Consider the following 20,675-nt stretch of genomic DNA (forward strand, 5'->3'; position numbering starts at 1 on the left):
GGCCTTCCCATTGTACTGTCGGTATCTACAAACGACCTTGACCTTACTGAATATGTCAAAGCCTCGTTTTGATCTATGAACGTCAACGATTAGAAAGCAGTTGTCAACCGTACGAGTAAACAAAAGATTCTGTAACTGTCCTGATTGACATTATGAGTGTAGGTAGGTTGTATTCAATTCATTCTTAAGCAGAAATAAGGAAGAAATAGTATTTTGTGTAGTAGTGGACGTTTATAGCGTCGTTCGTCCATGTTCACTTGATAAAGTCAAGTTTAGATGTGCAATAGATCATTTATAAACATCTATATATCGGACTTACTTATCTCAGTGTTTTTTGTTGTTGTTGTTGTTGTTGTTGTTTTCATTTTTTCCCACTTGGCCTCACAAAATAAAAATGGTTTAGAAATGAACTATGAAATACCAATGTCCATTAACGGGAATTCGGGCGCATTTTTGACAGTGTGTCTCCTAATTTCGTGACATTCCGAACCGTGAGGGCGTATCTAAATCGGGTCCTCCAAACTTCATCCTGCATTTTATTTCACATCAAAGACGAAAGTCACAGTCTGTCTAGATTTTATAGCCTAGCTGATGCTTATGAACATAGATTAAGAAATTTACTCAGGGACAATCAGTTTTACAATTGTTTGTCGAAATATGGTCATTACAGAAAACTAATCCATGTAACCAGAATTATACAAAGGAAAGGAATCACTTGAACATGATTACTGGCCAATGTTAAATTATTCACCTGTGTATCAAAACTGACCTGTGTTACATTAGTCACTTTCTGACCTTTGTTAACTTACTCTATTGTATATCATAACTGCGTTAAATTACTATTGCTATGTGACTGAGACCTGCCATCCTTATTTAATATATTAACCAGTATCCATCATACGAAAGGCGTTGGAAATTAATTAAAAACCAGTTTCCATTGATAAATCAGAATTAGTGAAGTTAATAAAATTAACATACACCCTATATATCAATGAGACTAAAAAAGTTGAAACATCTATAGATCTATATTTTGTAACAGTTGCATTTATGAGGTGAATAGAGATATTGGAGATTGGGTTTGTGTTTGGGACCTTGTCGACCTTATTTTATTTTTAATCAGAAGACTAGTGCAGTTTAATATATTCAGGCAGTTTGCGTTCATATGGATTGCCAGTATAGTAGTGTGACAAAGCAGAATAACTGGCCTTAATATATTTGATGTGTGCACAGGGAAGAAGTAATATTTCAACATCTCGATTCTGAAATGAACACATTTACAGAAAAAGACAGTTCCTAAATTATATTCATAAAATATAATAGGGACCTTTTCTTTGTTCCGAGAATCTGGGGATTTGACTCATGTTCTAGACTTGCAGTGGTTATGCCTGTTTCAGGATCTGTGTGGCAGACTAAGTTTTGACATACAGTGTTGTTGTTGGTTTATCTATTTATTTTTTCCATTTGACATATTAAGTTATCAATATTTGATCATGTGCATTTGCTAAGCGGCTATTACATTTTAATATATTTCCCTATTTGCAATTTTTCCACAAAGTCAGATGTCAGCTTGATGTCTACTGGTCTTCAACCTTTCAAGATTTTCTATTTTGCAAATGTAAAAAAGAAATATAATTCAGCCATTCTGTTTATCTTTCGGCGATAATGTTGACTGAAAACCTGGTGTAGAATTTGCAGAATGTGCCTCAAAGCACTTGTACATTTATATCAGACATCATATTGCACTGTGCATTTATATTTGAACTTAATTGGTTAACATTTATCATACCGAACGCTGTGAACCTTCAGTAAATGAAGCCTTTCAATGACATGTAGAAGTGTGACACATAAAGGTGGGTTATTTGTGGATTTCAGACATAAATGGAAACACACCTGAAAAAGGAGCAAGAATATATTTGAAACGTCGTTTTTGGTACCCATGAATTTCGTTCGTCAGTTAATGAAATGGTCAAGGGGAGATAAGTCTTCCTATATGCGGCAAAGCTTACAATCTAATACACTATTCATGGCATTTTTATTGGAGGTCCCCCACCTTCATATGGACAGGCCACGGCTGGCTTCGCCCCACCCATGCAAGGATACGCCCCACCCATGCAAGGATACGCCCCACCCATACAAGGATATGCCCCACCTGTGTCAGGTTACGCCCCACCTCTGTCAGGTTACGCCCCACCACCACCACAAAGTGGAATGCAAGCCTCTACCAACAACAAAGTGACGGTGAGTAAGTCAACGATAGGCCGTTGTGAAGGACAGTTGTCTAATCTGAATAAAACATATGAGCAGACTGGCGCCTTCAATTTAGCAAATTGTGATCAGTGAAACCTTGAAACTGTAAATAGGGAAGGGACGATAATCTATAGCAGTAATTATCCAAGACAGGTAATTGTGAAAGTGTGTTTAATGATTAAACGACGACATTCCTATAATTACAATGTCATGATTGTTCTGGAATTTCAAAACCCGGACCACGTGGAACGCATTTTAACAGGTCGTAACAGTTCAGCCCCCAAGAAGAGAACCGCTATCCCAACCGCCCCCTGACCACATGAAGCTAGCCTACATCTCCTGCCTCTTCTGCCCCCTGGTGGCTCTTGCTGCCATCAGTGCTGCGCGTCATGTAAGTGTGAGCATTATTGTGTTGACAGTGCTGTCAGAGAGTATCTGGCTGGATATTGTGTTGACAGTGCTGTCAGAGAGTAACTGGGTGGACATTGTGTTGACAGAGCTGCCTGTGAATAAGGATGGATATCAGTATGGTGACAGAGCAGTCAGAGAGTATCAGGGTGGAAATTGTTTTGTTAACAGAACTGTTGGATAATAAGGGTGGATATCATTATGTTGACAGAGCTATCCGAGAATATTAGGGTCGGAATTATTGTGTCGACAGAGCTGTATGACAACATCAGGGTTGACATTATTGTGTTGACAGAGCTGTATGACGACATCAGGGTTGACATTAGTGTGTTGACAGATCCTTCGAAGATCATCAAGTTGGGCATTATGATACTGACGACGGTCGGATAGTATCCAAATGTGTATCACACTTAACAGACTTGATGATCATAATTTGAATGAATAAATGAACCTTGTTAATACTGGCTAATTTATAATTAATGGAGTAATGGATCTTGATTTCAGTCTCGGGATTCTTATAGAGCTGGTGACCATGAGAAAGCCATCCAGTTTGGACGAACTGCACGAGTGAATGCAATCTCTGCTATATGTGCCGGCATATTTAGTGCTATTATCTTAATGGCGGTGTACAGGGAAAATATATACATGTTTTGAATAAAGTACAGGAATAGTCATAGTTTGTTCGTTTGATTAGTTCTCACTCGCTCGCTCGCTCACTCACTCACTCACCCGAAATAATGACACAACGCAAATCTCCATTCAAAGCGTTCCAACTTTACCTTCTTCAGGGAGAGATTACAGGAATATCTGAGCCTCATATTACAACGAATTACGCACACATTTTGGTGACAGATAGTCCTGTACATGCCCCCTTTCTGAAAGCTTCCTATACTCTTCCCGTTCTGAATCACGTGATGCTACAGGTAGCATCCTCTGAGGCCAGTGCCAGGATGAAGGGCTACGGTGAATGTAGCTTGGGTTGTATACTTCCCATGGTGATGCATATGCAGTTAATATGCACATTGGTCCGTCACTACCATACATAGAACTGAGACTTCATCTTATGTAACATTTATCTTTTATTTTGTTACACGCCGCATTTAGCAATATTCCAGCAATATGGCGACGGTATGCAAGTACTTGAGCCTGAACCAGGATTGGTGAAAGCTGATTGTAACCAGGATCTTCACCTGAACCAGGATCTTCATCAAGTGAAACGTGCTGTCCATATAGTCATTTGCTTCGTTATTTTCCAGTATGCTATTTTGGGGATTTAAAGTTACATTTGTAAGGACCAAGGAACAACAGCATTGTTTTCGCGTCTGTCAACATTGTGTCCTCTTCCTTGGAGAAACAGACAAATGCACCGAACATCACACAGGTACATGCATTGGAAAGTCCCACAAATGCTAGTGTTACCTCAGAGGTTACGCATTCTCAGGTTCGAAAACAGGGCGTTCTGATACATATGTAGGGCCATCGTTCACGTCAGCCCTGTCCGATATCGCCACGCCATGCCACGCCCACCGAATCTTCGGTCTGACCCACCACACACCCATAACTGTGACCGGAGTAAGACCTAGAAACTGAAATCTTCCATATTGGTTCTACGAGCACAGAGTAAGTGTGACTGACTGACAGTCTGTAGTTGCATATCGCGTACGGGCTACATGTGGACTCTGTAAGCAGTAGACTACGTTTCTGACGAACAACCTTGTGCCGAACTGACCGATACGATGAACGTTTGTTGGTCCCGGTCATTTGATTTACATACTCGAAATACGTATAACGAATTTGGCCTTCCAAATTATCGGGCAACTGACGTTCATCAACCAACAAATGGGAGCAACACATTTTTATCATTATTTATTGCACTTAAATTTCAAATTTTTAACAGTTTAAAGTGGAGATCTTTTGTTGTCGTTATGAAAATATACATGCAATACGAGGCAAATGTAGAGCTTGATTGTAAACGTTGCCTTCACTCACACAAACAATTAACTCACCATTACCCGTTGCCACTGTTGCATGGCACGAATAGCTACTATTGTTTAGAGGGGGGCACACTTGTTGAGAGTACTGACGTGTTTGTGGAGAAAGGTTTCCTTGCTAAATCTTAAACGTGCTCACGGTTACAATGAAAACACCGTACCGCAGTGCTCAAGGCCAAAATATCGGAAAATGTTCGCATTACATGCTAAAAACATCCAGAAGGCCCCACCACCATATTTAAGTGCCCCAAACCTTTCTCAGTAGTAACATCGGTCATAAACAGACGTTACCTTACCGATCAGGTGAAGTCAGTAAATAATAAGTTGTTCACTGATCATGAGGGGGAACATGGGTTGATGTACCCTCGATGTAACCTCGATGTTAGTGAGCCCGAATGGGTCCTGAACAACGTATTTACCTTAATCCTATTGTGTATTTATCTTACCGAACACCTATCTGTTTTTTCTGAGTTGTTTTTACATAGGTATAAAATGTTTTGTAACCATCGCTAGAGTTTGCCGACGACAAAAACAAAAACAAACAAACAGAACAAACAAACAAACAAAAACAGAGCTATCTACCTTCCATCGATTTGCATTTGCAAATCATCGGTAATTTCCGTACATCATACATGATTCAATCATATTATGTTATTCGAGATGAAGAATCACCACCACGAAGTACCAAATGAGTTCATTCCCATCAAAGTACACAGAAATGTTACTCGCTTGGAAGCGATATACACTGAAAACAGTAGAAGAGCGCTCGGCCAATCAGAGAACGCATTTATGAGTGAAGCAAGATAAATGTTCATCTGTCAAAATATTGACACAGTGTGTGTGATCAGTGATATGGTCATTACAGTAATAATAATCCCGATGTGTAAATGAAATGCAGCACGATTATAGAAGGTGATTATGTATAATTAGTCTTTGAAACAAATTTTTGAATGACATAACTTTACATCTAATATCCTATGGTATAAATTAAATGACAATGATCTTGGATATCACCGGAGGTACTCCAATCTTCTCATGATGATACGCCATCCTGGATAGAATTTAATAACATTCAGCACCGTTGAGTAACTTTCCCTGCGGTAAGTTTGACTTTACAGTCAAACCCAGTCAAGTATCAAGAATTCAGTCACATTTATAAGTAACAAAACTGTCCCCGATTCACAGGAAATGTACATGTATTCCAAAACCAGAGTTATTTTAAAAGTCACCACATTATGAAAATATTTACTATTAGTAATATCAACGTTCGAAATACCTGCTTGCCCGACAGCCCGGGACTGGCTGTTTTCAACACGGACTGCCAGATTCTCAAATTCATCTACCCGGCGGTCGAGGTAAACTTTAGACATGTGTATGAAAATATTTTGTGGGGAGGTACGTTTTGGTCAGGGCTGGCAAGTTTTGCATCTAACTAGCCCTGTGGTCTGGCTGAAATTTGTTTTTAGATTGCCCCGCTAAAAACTTAACTTTCCTCAAGATATTTTCTCAAATTCATTCAATTTTTTTCTCAAGACTTGTTCAGATCAACTGACCTAGTATTCTAATGCAGTCAAAACAGATCGCTTGTGAAGTCTCTAATATCTGTGATTGTCGTACATATGCGTCGAACAAACACAATGCAGGTGACAAATAATACACTCACATTAAGGATGTTACGTCTGAATTGAAGATTCACATAAACTGCTCTAATTTAACTGTAATAGCCAAATAGAAAGATTGTTAGCATCGAAAGTCCTATGGCGCTAATATTCAACACTGTTTTTGTTGTGTGATTTTCTTCCAAACTTGTAAATCTCTTCTGTATGGCTGCTCGTTCCTTGGGCGACAGGGTCTGGTTCCTTCTCTGTGTCATCCCGCACAACCACATGGCGATGGTTACACACATGTGTTTGCCTTTCCCTGTGGGGTATATACAAAACAGGAGCATAATACAAATTTTGATATAAGTCAGTGAAAGAATTTAGATTTAAGTCGCTATCAGCAATACAAAAGCAACATCACAGCATGGGACTACTGAAGAGCGTTTCTCACGATGTACCGTTGTGGACCAATATTAACATAAGGAAGGTATCTGACTTGTCGGGTAAAATTAGGTTAGTATGTCACGGAGTAACCTGACAAAATGACTTGAAACGGTATCCGGATGAATACGTAAGGAAATATATAGACGACGACGATGATGATGATGATGGTGACGACGAAGATGATGATGATGATGATGATGATGATAAGACCGACCTCACAATGCAAATAAAAAGCAAGGCATCACATTGCATAAGAATTGTTCAGATTGTGCACAAAAGTGCAACATGCAGTATACTGAAATAAGAACATGAGGCAATGACGATACTTACGGCGCTCCAGCTGAGAGTCTTCCTCCTCCATGGCTGCTGTGCTCTTTTCCGCATCACTGTCCTTTCCTTTCCCAACCGTCTCAAAGTCGTGCTCGTCATCGTCTACGTCAACACCACCCTTTTCTACTTCCGAGTCTTGACCAACATTATGGCGCGTCCACCATGTTGTGCGCCCAATCTGTATGCAGAATAAACAAAATTTACTTCCATTCTTCCCATTAACGAGATTAGACCCGTGAATGTCCCGGGTAGAATACGCCTTCATGCTTGCCATAAATGGCGACTATGCTTGTCGTAAGAGGCGGCTAACGGGATCAGGTGGTCAGGCTCGCTGACTTGGTCGACACATCATTATTGGTTCCCAGTTGTGCAGATCGATGCTCATGCAGTTGATCACTGGATTGTCTGGTCCAACCTCGATTATTTACAGACCACCGCCATATAGCTGGAATATGTGCAGCGTAAAACCAAACTCACTCACTCACTCATTAACGAGATTGGGTGTGGTGTATCAGAAACATAGATACTGCTTGGTTCTTTTAAATATGTGACTGTCTTCATTCAGACTGTCAAACCACAAACTACGAGAGGAAACTAAGAGTGGTTATAGCATGTTTGAGGAGAAGATGTTGCATGTTATCGTTACAGATGTAGGGGATTTGTTCCTTGACGCCAAACATAGCAATATTCCAGGTATATGGTGCATGGCTGTCCGTAAAACCAGACAATCAAAACCATTGATAAACAGCATGAGCATCCTACGCAACTGGGATAAGATGTCAACTAAGTCAGCGAGTCTGACCTCTTACGACAAACCCGAAGAACAATTCTTACCCGGAACCTAAAAGATCTCTCAATTTAGTGTTAATGTGATGCAGATGATAGTCGTGTACACTGAACGTATGCATTTTGTTCTATTTAGGCCAGGAGCATTAGACATGAGATTGGACACAAATAATAGAAAGCTAAATTTTTCAGGAAAGCTTCAAAACATCATTGCCATGTGCAAAGTACAAAGTATACATTTCACAGCTATTTGTTCCTTTACGCCAAACGTAATTTGTTTCTGAGGACATTCCTGTGCGTTCCTTAACACTGACGTTCTGTATTTAAGATACCCCAAATACCCTTTGAAGCAGCCAGACAATCCTGAAGAGGTCCTAAACTTGCTTATATCCCCTTCCCTCGTATCTCTGCACTTCCTCGTGTACTGGTTTCATATACTGAATTACCATGTAACTGGCTTAGAGTCTAACGCATATCTAAGATCCCCCTACCCTACCTGAGCTTCTGATCTGGGCTCCGTGCACATGCTGACAAGAACGATGACTACAGAGGTGACAACAGCCGAGATCATGGCGAAGTAGAGGAAATGCACATGCTTCAACACTCCTGGTCGAGTGTCTTCCTCTCCGCTGCCACAATACGGGGCTGGGTACGTGAAATCCACGACCATACGGATTATGCCGACAACCAGCCCGGCGATCAGACCCCAGAAAGCTCCCTATAATGCAACGTGACCGATTCAATTTCTGGTATGTACGAACAGCAATGTTTTTTCTGTGTTCCATGTATCCCTCGCGATTAAGTTGAGTCGGTCGGTATAGGTTAAATAAAGTCAAATTTAGATTTCAGTTCTTAGAATCGAGTCGGCGGGCACAGAAAATATGTCTTTCATTCCTATTAGTCGGTAGTAAATTTACAGTCGGTCGGATGGTTAAAAACACAGAAAGTTTTGTACGGTAAAACATTGTCTGGAGAGTAAGGGTCATTAACAAAGGAAAAACAAACAGTATGATACTGCCATGTTCTGCGAACGAGATTGGATCTGTTTCTGAATTACAAGACACAAATACAGAAAAAAGTTTCCGGAACCATTGGTCGTTGTTGATTTGGGGGAAGATGACGGTTGAGGAAACTGATCCATCCTTCAAGATGTATCTAGACTAACAGCTAGTCTCTGAAATGAACATATTTTACTGAAAAAAACGTTCATAGTGAAATAAAAATAATATAATGAAATGGAGCCCTGAGACTTTCTTCATTTTCAGAGACTAAACAAATCTGCAGAGTGATAAGTTCTTGGAATTTCTCAACACATGTAAAGATTCTTATCAACCCATTACTGACACGTCACTGAAGGTGTATGTGACAGGCCCCCAACATCACCCTACCCAGCCGGCCCCTACTCCCTCTCAGTGTGGTGTGGGCAGCTCAAGGGAAGTATCAAGTGTCGCAACCACAGGGCTCAGGGTTAGCATCTCTTGAGACTAACGCTATGGCTTGAAAACTGGATGTATCCAAAACCCCAACAAAGGTATCAAATATAATTTTTCTGTCAAATCAAAATACTATGTCTGCATTATGTACGGCAGTTTGATTGAAATCACCTGGAACAGGAGAAAACTGTTGATTGGAAGTAGTAAGGCAGAGCCTGAAGCTAAGGAAATCTAGACTTGCCACATTTTCTAGACTTGTGTGGTCTTTCTTGGATATATATACTTCAGGTTTGTACGACAGACTAAGATGTATCGAACCTGCTCAGATGTCCGTTTCCATAGTAGGGCAAACATAAACAATGTCTGCCAAGGAGGAGCAGTATAGGCCGTCACTGACTGCAGATATCCCCAGAGTTGCCCTCCTTGGGCTTTCTGCAAGATTGGTAACCACAGAATCCCTATTGCTGTGCAAACGAGTACTGCAACTCGTCCGACTATCATGAGTTCGTTTTCCGATGGCATCCTCCTGATCCGAGGCCAGATGTCCATGGTGAACATGCTGCTGGCACTGTTGAAGATTGAGGTCAGGGAGCTCATGAGCGCCGCAAGCAGAGCTGCTAACATCAGACCGCGAAGACCTTCAACCAATAAACTGAATTACACCTGGATGATCATAAACATCAATTAGCTGTATAAAAGAAAAAGAGCAACCTAGAAGAATCTGTTAAAGTAAATGCTGAAAGATATAAACCGCATTTCTCGATATTTTTCGTTTTTCAAACTGATTTGAAAACCTGAATAAGTAAAATGAGTAATGACAATCTTATATAATGTCTTTTTAAGTCATTTCAGACATCACATGTCTTAATGCCCATGCAAAGTTTAGACTCACTAGTGTAAATATAGTCACTTGCTTCAGGCCTCTGCTCTAAACTAAGCACATAACATATGGTGAGTGTTTTGAATTTCTAACATTTTGATGGGAAGCATTATACATCGAGTCTGGTCACGGCTTAGTAGTGAAATAATTATTTAAGTTTTAAGAGGCTTGCTCATTTCCCACCTACCTTCCGGTAAAAGCCTCAACACTAAGATCGGGTAGGCGATATTCGTACATCCGGCTCTGTTCTGACACACTTCATAGCATCGCTCAGGTGTGGAACATGCTATCTCGTCTAGAAGGAGATAAAGGCCATTATTGTGTAGTTAACAAATGAAGTGAATTGTAGCTGCCTTTACCAGGAGGTGTCTTTACAACTAGTGCGGGCGAGTTACATTAAGATTAATCTTACTTAGTCTCTTTTAAACTGATTTTGTTTATTCCATACCTTGATTTTGACAGCCGTTGATCATTCCAGCATCCCAGTATTCATGTAAACGGGTGTTTCTCACGTGTTTTCTATTTCAGTGATTACTGTCATGCCAAGTTTCTATCACCAGATAATCTTACTGGAGTATCTTTTACTGCCACGTATCTTTTACTGATGAATTATAAAATATGGAGGCTTGCCAAGAAGCTGTACATCTTTACTGGTGACAGTAGATTATTTTTATAAATACACAAAGGTGACAATTCGTATAGCAGCACAAAACGTTCTTCCAATTTTTTCAGATTGTAAGGAATAGCTAACCAATGGCAGGAAGATTGGCGAAAAATCTGATTGTGACATCACTAATGGTAACAAGTGCTCGTGACTTGTAACCAGTGACGTCGCATGTCGCCTACAATCCACTGAGATGCCATTTCATTGAAGTGATACCTCAACGAAGCAACGCTTCAAGCTTTGGATCACAAACTAGCGATCAACAATGTACCTGGGTAGAGGATCCGGCTGACCATCCCTGGAATGATCCACAAGAAGAAGGGTAATATTTTCAGTGCCCCGGCAAACAAGGATCCACCCTTTGCATGACTGATGTTCTTAGCCGAGAGAGTCCGCTGGACCATCAACTGAAAGGTCGTTCTCAACTTTATAGTCTGTTTGCCGTAAAAACGGACCGCAATTTCATTTTAAAGAAAACAGTTCAGCAAATAAAGTGGAATTAGATTGCGAATGATCTTGATTTTACATTGCTGATTGAACATTTAAATCTCAGAAATTTATTCAACATAGGGTAAAAGTTGTTTTTAACAAACGATCATATCCTATGTTGAATAGAATTCTGGCATTAAAATCTGCAACTGGAAAGGTAAAATAATGAGGAATCGCAATCTTAAAGTACTTCACTTTATTCGATCTACCTTTTGTTTCAAGTGAAATTCATTGGTACGGGAGGCGGGGAGTGGAGATGATTTTTAGGGAGTTGCATGTGTGGATGACTCCCTACCTCCCCAGAACAAAATGGGTGACCCCCATTAATTATGCACGACCTCTACAAAATGAATCTTTGTAGTCCAACTTTTTCTTTCCACAGGCTGAAAGGCAAAGGTGATTCTAGCCTTCCTTGAAAAGTTTGAATTAACATGGTTATATAACAGGAATGAAACATAGTCTAAACACATAATTATTTGGGTGTTTTTCGTCACATTAACTGGAAACAAATCTGACCGGAATATTAATTAAAGGTCAAATATATGCAAACAGATACACTGCGGTTGAGTTGTTCCACAATAATATAATAAATGTAATGCTTAGGCACGTCCATGTTGAAGTCCATTAGATGAACCATTTATGAGACAATTACAAAACAGTTCGATGAAATGGTGCAGTACGTAATCAAATTCTTTGGGTTTTTTCTTTCACGAACATGTTTTTGACAATACCACTATCATGGTCATGGACAATGACAAGATAATGTAACAGGGATTCGTGACTGAAGAGGCGAAATTCTGTGTATCTACCTGATCAGTGCACCACACCCACGCAGCTATGATGGTCAGACCAAACACCGCCCCTGGCCACGGAATGTCCCCGTCCACGGGATCCCTCCAGATGTGCAGAGAATCCTTAGGGGGAAGACCACAGGTGTTGTGCGTGAAGTTAGCTTTAGTGCTGTTGGAGACAGCTGTCAGAAAACCATCTTCCAAACCCTCGAAACCGTTGACTTGGAGAATGCCTGACCAAAATCAAACGAACAGGATATGCTATGCGTTTACTATTGACTGTGACGTAAGTGGAACACCGCTGTTGTGTTACAAATTAGTTGGTTGGATAGTTTGTTGTTTAACGTCGACCTCAGCAAAATTCTCACTATACGGCGGCTTCTCTGTAAATAATCGAGTCTGGACCATACGACGACATGTGTGTCAACCAAGTCAGTGAGCCGGACCACCATCTCTTCGGTCGCTTTTACGTCAAACAATAGGTGCCGAAGACCAATTCTAATCCGGACCTTCACGAGTGTACAAACCAGTAGTCTGGCGGTTTTTTAAGCAAGAAAATCAGTTCTTTTGAAACTAACGTTCTACCCCTGCTCTTTCAAATAATACACCTGTTTTTCGCTTAGGGACGTTAAAGACATGAGGTGAGTGAGTATAGTTTTACGTCGCATTCAGCAATATTCCAACTATATGGCGGCGGTCTGCAAAACAATCGAGCCTAGACAATCCAGTGATTAACAGCATGAGAATCGATCTGCGCAATAGGGAATCGATGATGTGTATCAACCAAGACAGCGAGCCTGACCACCCGATCCCGTTAGTCCGCTAATCGCCTCTTACGACAAGCACAGTCACCTCTTATGGCAAGCATGGATTGCTGAAAGCCTATACTACATTGTCATCCGCCTGTGTTATTATAGATAATATAATCCAGTATGTTATCATAGATAATCAAAGATTCACCAAACGTCACGCAACAAGTAGGACAAAGGTTTCAGATTCCAAGGTTCCCGACTAACAGAAACGTTCAAATTTCACATCACCTTTTCTGAGAATCTGCGGCGTTTCGAAGCAGGATCAGCGGATATTGTCGAGCTAATTGCAATAATGGGTGAGTCTCGTGGCCAACACTATCAGCCTGATATTGCCGGGCCGTTGGTAGAAAACTGTGGCTTTCATCCATATTAAAGGCCCGGGGTAGAATAGGCCTTCAGTGACCCATGCTTGCCATAAAAGCTTGTCGTAAGAGGCGACTAACAGGATCGGGTGGTCAGGCTCGCTGACTTGGTTGACACTTGTCATAAGTTACCAATTGCGCAGATCGATGCTCATGTTGTTGATCACTGGATCGTCTGGTTACAGACCGCTGCCCTATAGCTGGAATATTGCTGAGTGCAGCGTAAAACTAAACTAACTCACTCACTTTCCCAACGAGAAGGAACAAATCCCTGACAATGCCGTAAGAATTATACAGGTTCTCCTGCAAATGAATTTTCTACCAATAACGTCGATTCGGACGTAGTAATAAGTATTCGGACATCTGAGGAGTCAACTGTGATACATGAGCGACGAACTTCATCAATGCTGTCCATCAGTTCAAAACGTCCCAGCTACATGCCTAGCGTATCTGTCTCATGACATCTATGTGCTGACACTCATTACGTAACAAGTGTAAAATACTAAGTGAAATATTTTCAAACATGGCACTTACGGAATTCATTCATAAGATGTGTACATCTGTGTAATACATAAATATTATAGAAATATTAAAGATCTATAATTGTTTATAAATATATACATACACACATATACGTCGATTTGTTTTTCTGGCGTCTATGTGATGTTCAACTTACCTTTGACAGTCAGGACAGCAGCACCCATCAAGATTACAAGTGTTTGTAGTGTGTCGGTGTACATCACTGCGACGAGACCGCCTGCAATGCGATTTATAGACAAGGATTATTTGATAATCCAAAGAAATAGGGATACAAAATTAGTGAATACACCCGACAGAAATTGGTTTCAAATATGATCTTCAGTTCAAACATAAAAAGAAAAAATAATATGAAACCCTTACACAATGTATTAGATTGTCCGAATTGTATCACAGCAGAAAGAATATGTCGTTCACAGGGAATCACTTCGATTCTAGCGATACCTGTACGTATATACAAGTTTATAACTAGAAAACCTAACGAGGAATTATTAACGACATGTTTTGGTATATTATATTTTAATGGAGATGGCGTAAAATTGTATCATTCCTCTCATGATAGTAATTTTTTGCAATCTACCTATGAATGTATATAACAATGTATATAACAGTGTATATAACAATGTGCTGACGTGTGGACAAATTACAATCTAGCTATGACTGTATATAACAAAGTGCTCATGAATGGAATATTTACAATGCATCTATGACTGTATATATAAAGGGGCTTGCGTATGGACTATTTACAATCTACCTATGAATGTATATAACAATGTGTTGACGTATGGACTATTTACAATCTACCTATGACTGTATATAACAAAAGGCTGACGTATGAACCATTTACAATGTATCGATCACTGTATATAACAATGTGCTGACGTGTGAACCATTTACAATGTATCGATCACTGCATATCACCAAGGGCCGACGTATGGACTATTTACAACGTGGCTGTGACTGTATATAACAAAGGGCCGACGTGTGGACTATTTACAACGTGGGTGTGACTGTATATAACAAACGGCTGGCGTATGGACTATTTACAACGTGGCTGTGACTGTATATAAGATAAGGCTGACGTATGGGCTATTTACAAAGTACCTATGACTGTATATAACAAAGGGCCGACGTGTGGACTATTTACAACGTGGCTGTGACTGGATATAACAAAGGGCCGACGTATGGACTATTTACAAAGTACCTATGACCGTATATAACAAAGGGCAGACGTGTGGACTCTTTACAACGTGGCTGTGACTGTATATAACAAAGGGCCGACGTATGGACTATTTACAACGTGGCTGTGACTGTATATAAGAAAAGGCTGACGTATGGACTATTTACAATGTACCTATGACTGTATATAGCAAAGGGCAGACGTATGGACTATTTACAACGTGGCTGTGACTGTATATAAGAAAAGGCTGACGTATGGACTATTTACAATGTACCCATGACTGTATATAACAAAGGGCCGAGGTATGGACTATTTACAATGTACCCATGACTGTATATAACCAAGGGCCAACGTATGGACTATTTACAATGTACCCATGACTGTATATAACAAAGGGCCGAGGTATGGACTATTTATAATGTACCCATGACTGTATATAACAAAGGGCCGACGTATGGACTATTTACAACGTGGCTGTGACTGTATATAAGAAAAGGCTGACGTATGGACTATTTACAAAGTACCTATGACTGTATATAACAAAGGGCCGACGTATGGACTATTTACAATGTAACTATGACGGTATATAACAAAGGGCCGACCTATGAACTATTTACAATGTACCTATGACAGTATATAACAAAGGGCCGACGTATGGACTATTTACAATGTACCTATGACAGTATATAACAAAGGGCCGACGTATGGACTATTTACAATGTACCTATGACAGTATGTAACAAAGGGCCGACGTATGGACTATTTACAATGTACCTATGACTGTATATAGAGCTGTCACGACCAGTATGCTTATGATACACATGTAGAGATTCCAGCCCAGAAGTAGCTGCATGAATAGAGCCCCACAGTAGATTTCAATCTGAAATGGTGATTGAAAATTAAATGATAAATAAAATTTAACATCTTTATGTCGTCGTGTTAACGGACAAAAACGATATTTTGATAGGTACCACAGCATTTGAAAATGTAAATATTATCTACCAATGAGACGAGCACATTTCACAGTCAATGAAAGCGCAATCAAAATCTGAAGAAAAATGTGAACCAGTTACACACCGATATCTTCGTCAAGACATATAAGAACAGCCCCAAGAGGGAGAGACAGATTCTCAGACGAACTCCCCCGAATCGTTTCATCAGGTACTCCGGCATCGTGAAGGCCTACAGCAGATCAAAAAGATGCTATTGCTAAACGATTCACCTGTTTCTAAGGACAAAAAATGTCTGTAGATGTAGCTTATACTAATTCCTTTATTTCGATTGATACTCTATGTTCTCTAAATATATTACGTTTTTACGGGTTTTTGTAAAAGGTGGACGTGCCGTAAAATGAATGTGGAAATTATACTAATAGCATAAGTTTACAACACACGTAAGAAACTGGTTGTTCATAACTTACCCCGCTGGCCACGAAGACTGGTACGAAAAACCACCCAAGACTAATTAGCAGGAATGATGCCTAAAAGACAATGAACTAATTACTTCAATGAAAAGGACACGCAACTCTGTTCACAGCGCTAAATAATATGGTTAAAAATTAAAATAAGAGGGTGCAGTCATCAATGGAACTACTTTCAAAGCACAGTCAACTTTCAAAGCACACTTATTTCCTAAATCGGTGTATTAACCAATATGATAGAGAAACATTAGCATAATAATACTGGGGTTTCTTTCCAGTTTTCGACGGACGAAAAAAGAGTGCTAAAATAAAGATTCTCCAACAAACCTTTTCCTTTTATGTTACAAAGCTTTACTTCGTAGATAATAAGTAAAAATAATTTGACAAAATGTTCAAAATAGAGATTATCCAATGCAGCACAAATGCATTTAACTTACAATCCACTCGTAGACCACAACCGAGTACCCGGATGCCGCCCCTGCACCTGCTAAGCCAATGAACATCGGAGCACCAACATTGCTTGCGAACAAAGATGCCCCTATCTGTAGAGGTATAAGAGAAGCAAAGCTTACTTCATAAACTGATCACATGTTAGCTATTGTCCCTGCTTACAAACAGTATCTGTCATCACTACATAGAGTGAAATTAATATTGTTTTCGTCACAGTTAGGTGAATACTAGCCAACCACAGATGCAACAGTATACTCTGCAAAAAAAGGAAAAAACGGAAAAGTGTTGTTTTTTTTCTGATGTATACTTTATGCATAATATAAATTAACAACAGATCATAACAAATTGATAGCAAACGCCGACCAATGAGAGGGGTTGGTTTGACAACACCCCCTAATGCGGCCTTATCGTCCTTGCTATCGTTCAGAATGGCATGATTTTACCCAAAACATTTGTCTGAATCTACAGGTTTTCTTTTACGAGGACAGTATCCATTGTCGTTATCTGATTGGCTGACTTAGGTCACGTGTTTGATTTTGACCAGTCGCCATCCTTTACAACAGACTGTCTTGAAAGAGGGTCATTAGAAACCTATCCTTATCCAATAAAATACTCTTGGCAAGGGTACAGTGATACTGTTGATGTTCAGAGATTTCGAACGATATTCGCAGAGATCTACATTGGTTGCCCATCAGACATCGGGTCAGCTTCTAGTTAGTCGTCTTGACATACAGCGCTCTTAATGTTGAATCATCACCTGCTTATTTAAAGGATCTGCTATCGGTCTACCACACAACAAGAACCCTACGTTCTGCCCAGAAGGAGAAACTGGCTGTTCCGTGAACATCGACAATGGCTGGAGATCGCGCCTTCTCAGTCGCAGCTCCTACCCTGTGGAACACAGTCCCCCTCGACATCAGAAACAGTCTCTCCCAACTTTTAAGGGAAAACTGAAAACATTTCTTTTCAACTGATGAACTGAAGCAAAGCGACTTCTATCGTGTAAAGCACTACTGAGCCGCTGCATACAACTGGAAATAGGGGCTGTACAAAGCAATTATTATTATTAGATCCGCGCTCAAACGAAAGGCTTCACATGTTATTCATACGAAGCTTCTTAAACAGGTATTTCACTCTGTTAGGAAAATCTGGACATATAAATGTATAAGCCTGCATATTCATTAAAAAATAATTTAAGTTGTAGTCGTATTACTTGAATAATTCTTGAGTCAACTAAGAGGGCCTTCAATAGGAAGAGCTTTTTTTCAAAGAATAGCAACAAAAGTGTTTTGGGTTTTTTTTATAAATTGCCTGATGTATTTGAAATGCAGTCATCAACAGAAATTATACAAACACAAAATTAAATAGAGGAAGTTTCATTAGTATTTGATGAAAGTAATGACACTACTTGCTAGGTGTTCTTGATTAGTAATGTCTGATTCTATTTCTAGTTGTGGAATCAAAGATGTCCTGAGCAGAAAAGGTCAAATCTTTAACCAGTTGGCTGATCACTTTGTTGAAAATGTCACACGCACTTCAGTGTCGTGGTTAACAATGGCCATGGGACACGTGATACAGAAACGTTTTACTTTCTACATTATTAAAAGAATACATTCCAAGGTTATCTTCGTGCATTTCATTCAGACGGTTTATTATGACTTTAAATAGTAGCATGCTCTTTTATAAAGTACAAAAATCACACTGATTGAGAGAATGGGTATAACAAACAATCATGGTTATACATGCTGTTGAATGAGAGGGGGACAATGTTTGGCAAAAAAAAAAGAAAGATAAAAAAAAGAAAAAACCTGAGCATGAGCATTGAGGGTTGAGCAAGAATGGAATAAAACTCAAGATATTTCACTTTTCGAGATTACCTTTGATTATACTCAAAACGTGCAATGACAAATAGTGTTTGTAATCTTAATGTGTTATGATTTTGGCCGTATGTTTCAGAGGACTTGAAACAAAAGAAATACAGACCGGAAACCAGGTCATGTGTTTCCCAGCAAGAAAGTATCCCTGTGCATTGTTGTTACCGCGTCGTAGACTAGCCTGTGGGGAGAGGAGGTATTAGTGAATGAGTGATCCAAAACTGTAAACATCTAAACGAACTAAAATTGAATGTATCACCGAGCCATTGAGACATAAATCCTAACTTCCTTTAACAAGGGCAATCTTTCAAACATATGGCGAATGATAAAACACAATAATCACTTTAGAGGATGTTAAAATGAGTATTGTTTCACTCTCTCAATTTCTGGTTTAAATGTGACCCGTGAAGGTCACGGGGTAGAATAGGCCTTCAGCAACCCATGCTTGCCATGAAAGGCAACTATGCTTGTCGTAAGAGGCGACTAACGGTATCGGGTGGTCAGGCTCGCTGACATGTCATCAGTTCCCAATTGCGCAGATCGATGCTCATGTTGCTGATCACTGGATTGTCTGGTCCAGACTCGATTATTTACAGACCGCCGCCATATAGCTGGAATATTGCTGAGTGCGGCGTAAAACTAAACTCACTCACTCTGGTTTAAATGTCTGCTTTGGGACCTTAATGTAATAGTAAATGTGATCACTTCTTCATATAAGCCGAGAGTAGGTTATGGGACTGGAAAAAACAAGGATCATGATCACGTCGATTCTGAAATTCGAACCAACTTTCGAACACAGCAACCAAAGTATCAAGTCATAATTAAAGCAATTGCCCTCCAACATGTACAGAACTTTGTCACTGCCAATTGTTGGAAGGTGGTAGAAAGAAATCCAAATACATACATGCAATACCCAACTGGCAAGGAGATAAAATACCAGGTATGTTGAAATAGAACTTGACGCGTCCTGTTTTCTTGCTAACACCCAGTCAACCGCCCCATACCAAAACTTCTCGAACGATCAAGTCTGCCATGTTTTAACATGCAAGGGTGATAACTCTTAATCCCTCTCCAACAATATCGATATTTAGTTCACAAAAGTCGCTGACGTCATCTAACATCACTGAACGAATACCTACCCATATTCCTATACCCAATACCAGCACGAAGTAGCCGGCTACTGCCACGTAGTCTCCGGTCTGTAGTTGCTCAGGCATCTTTCTGTTGGTGTGACAATAGGTGATGGACCTACACTGATCTTAACTGAAATGTAAAGTGCGATTGTTCTTTTGATATCAAATAAGTCAAAACTATTAGACCTTCTCGTTTCCAACACGATACGGGATCAATAACAATCAAGATTTCAATTGTCACTCTGGTTAAACAGCTGTGATGCTAACAAGACTACCGGTGCAGAATATAGAGGGGGGAAACGTTAACGTAGCGCATTGTATAGCTGCCTGGATATCAATGATTTGATGATGCTACACATTCAACAAATCACAGAGAGAGAGAAAGAGGGAGAGAGAGAGACAGACAGAGAGAGACAGACAGAGAGACAGACAGAAGTCCGTTCTTTCAATAAGTACCTGTTGTTTCATTACGTTTAAGTCAAGATTCCATTATGTTTCCGAAGGCGTCATTCTTTGCGAGTGACTGCGACGATATCCCGTCGAAACTGAAATATGTCGTAAGCCCCATACCCACATATAGACATTCTCGTCACGATTACAATAACGTTATACATGTGTCATGCAGCCTATTGCCAACTGAATGCAGTTTTGTAAAACACAAACAACCAATCAAATTTACCTGATATATTTCTGTTAATGATGTAATGCGAATGGCGAATGCAGAAGACAAATCGATGCAGTGGACTTTGTTCATAGTACTATTTTATTTCAAAAGTCGTCTAAGGCACTGAAATTAACTGTAAAAAAATTTGATTCCTTCTAAATAAGTTGAATATTATTATC

At 39.8% G+C, this 20,675-nt stretch overlaps 2 protein-coding genes across 2 annotated transcripts; one reads left to right on the forward strand and one right to left on the reverse strand.

The window, feature by feature from the left end:
* Window positions 1–2,034: 2,034 nt before the first annotated feature.
* On the forward strand, window positions 2,035–3,331 carry LOC137271890 (proline-rich transmembrane protein 2-like; the record flags this gene model as incomplete). The annotated part of the gene is made up of 3 exons (XM_067804277.1): window positions 2,035–2,238; window positions 2,510–2,638; window positions 3,160–3,331. Coding segments are annotated over 3 exons (483 nt in total), but the record flags the coding sequence as incomplete, so codon positions are not given.
* Window positions 3,332–6,357: 3,026 nt separating this feature from the next.
* Window positions 6,358–19,916, reverse strand: LOC137272709 (sodium/glucose cotransporter 4-like). Its single transcript, XM_067805093.1, has 14 exons — window positions 19,839–19,916; window positions 18,809–18,880; window positions 16,813–16,917; window positions 16,376–16,435; window positions 16,033–16,137; window positions 15,730–15,835; window positions 13,915–13,995; window positions 12,083–12,297; window positions 11,056–11,191; window positions 10,308–10,415; window positions 9,559–9,878; window positions 8,304–8,525; window positions 7,013–7,199; window positions 6,358–6,566 (listed from the first exon to the last, which is right to left on the reverse strand). Exons 1-14 carry the CDS (start codon window positions 19,914–19,916, stop codon window positions 6,358–6,360), a joined length of 2,004 nt encoding a protein of 667 aa, XP_067661194.1.
* Window positions 19,917–20,675: the final 759 nt, after the last annotated feature.

The sequence above is a fragment of the Haliotis asinina genome, chromosome 2 (assembly GCF_037392515.1).
Source record: "Haliotis asinina isolate JCU_RB_2024 chromosome 2, JCU_Hal_asi_v2, whole genome shotgun sequence".
Classification (NCBI taxonomy): domain Eukaryota; kingdom Metazoa; phylum Mollusca; class Gastropoda; order Lepetellida; family Haliotidae; genus Haliotis; species Haliotis asinina.

What these genes read in the sequence shown, in the direction of transcription:
- LOC137272709 (XM_067805093.1), bottom strand. Translation starts at nt 19,916, where the DNA reads ATGCCTGAGCAACTACAGACCGGAGACTACGTGGCAGTAGCCGGCTAC. An exon ending in TATTGGGTATAGGAATATGG is followed by an intron (nt 18,881 to 19,838) that starts GTAGGTATTCGT and finishes CTCTCCCCACAG; the next exon opens with GCTAGTCTACGACGCGGTAA. An exon ending in TTGTGGTCTACGAGTGGATT is followed by an intron (nt 16,436 to 16,812) that starts GTAAGTTAAATG and finishes ATTGTCTTTTAG; the next exon opens with GCATCATTCCTGCTAATTAG.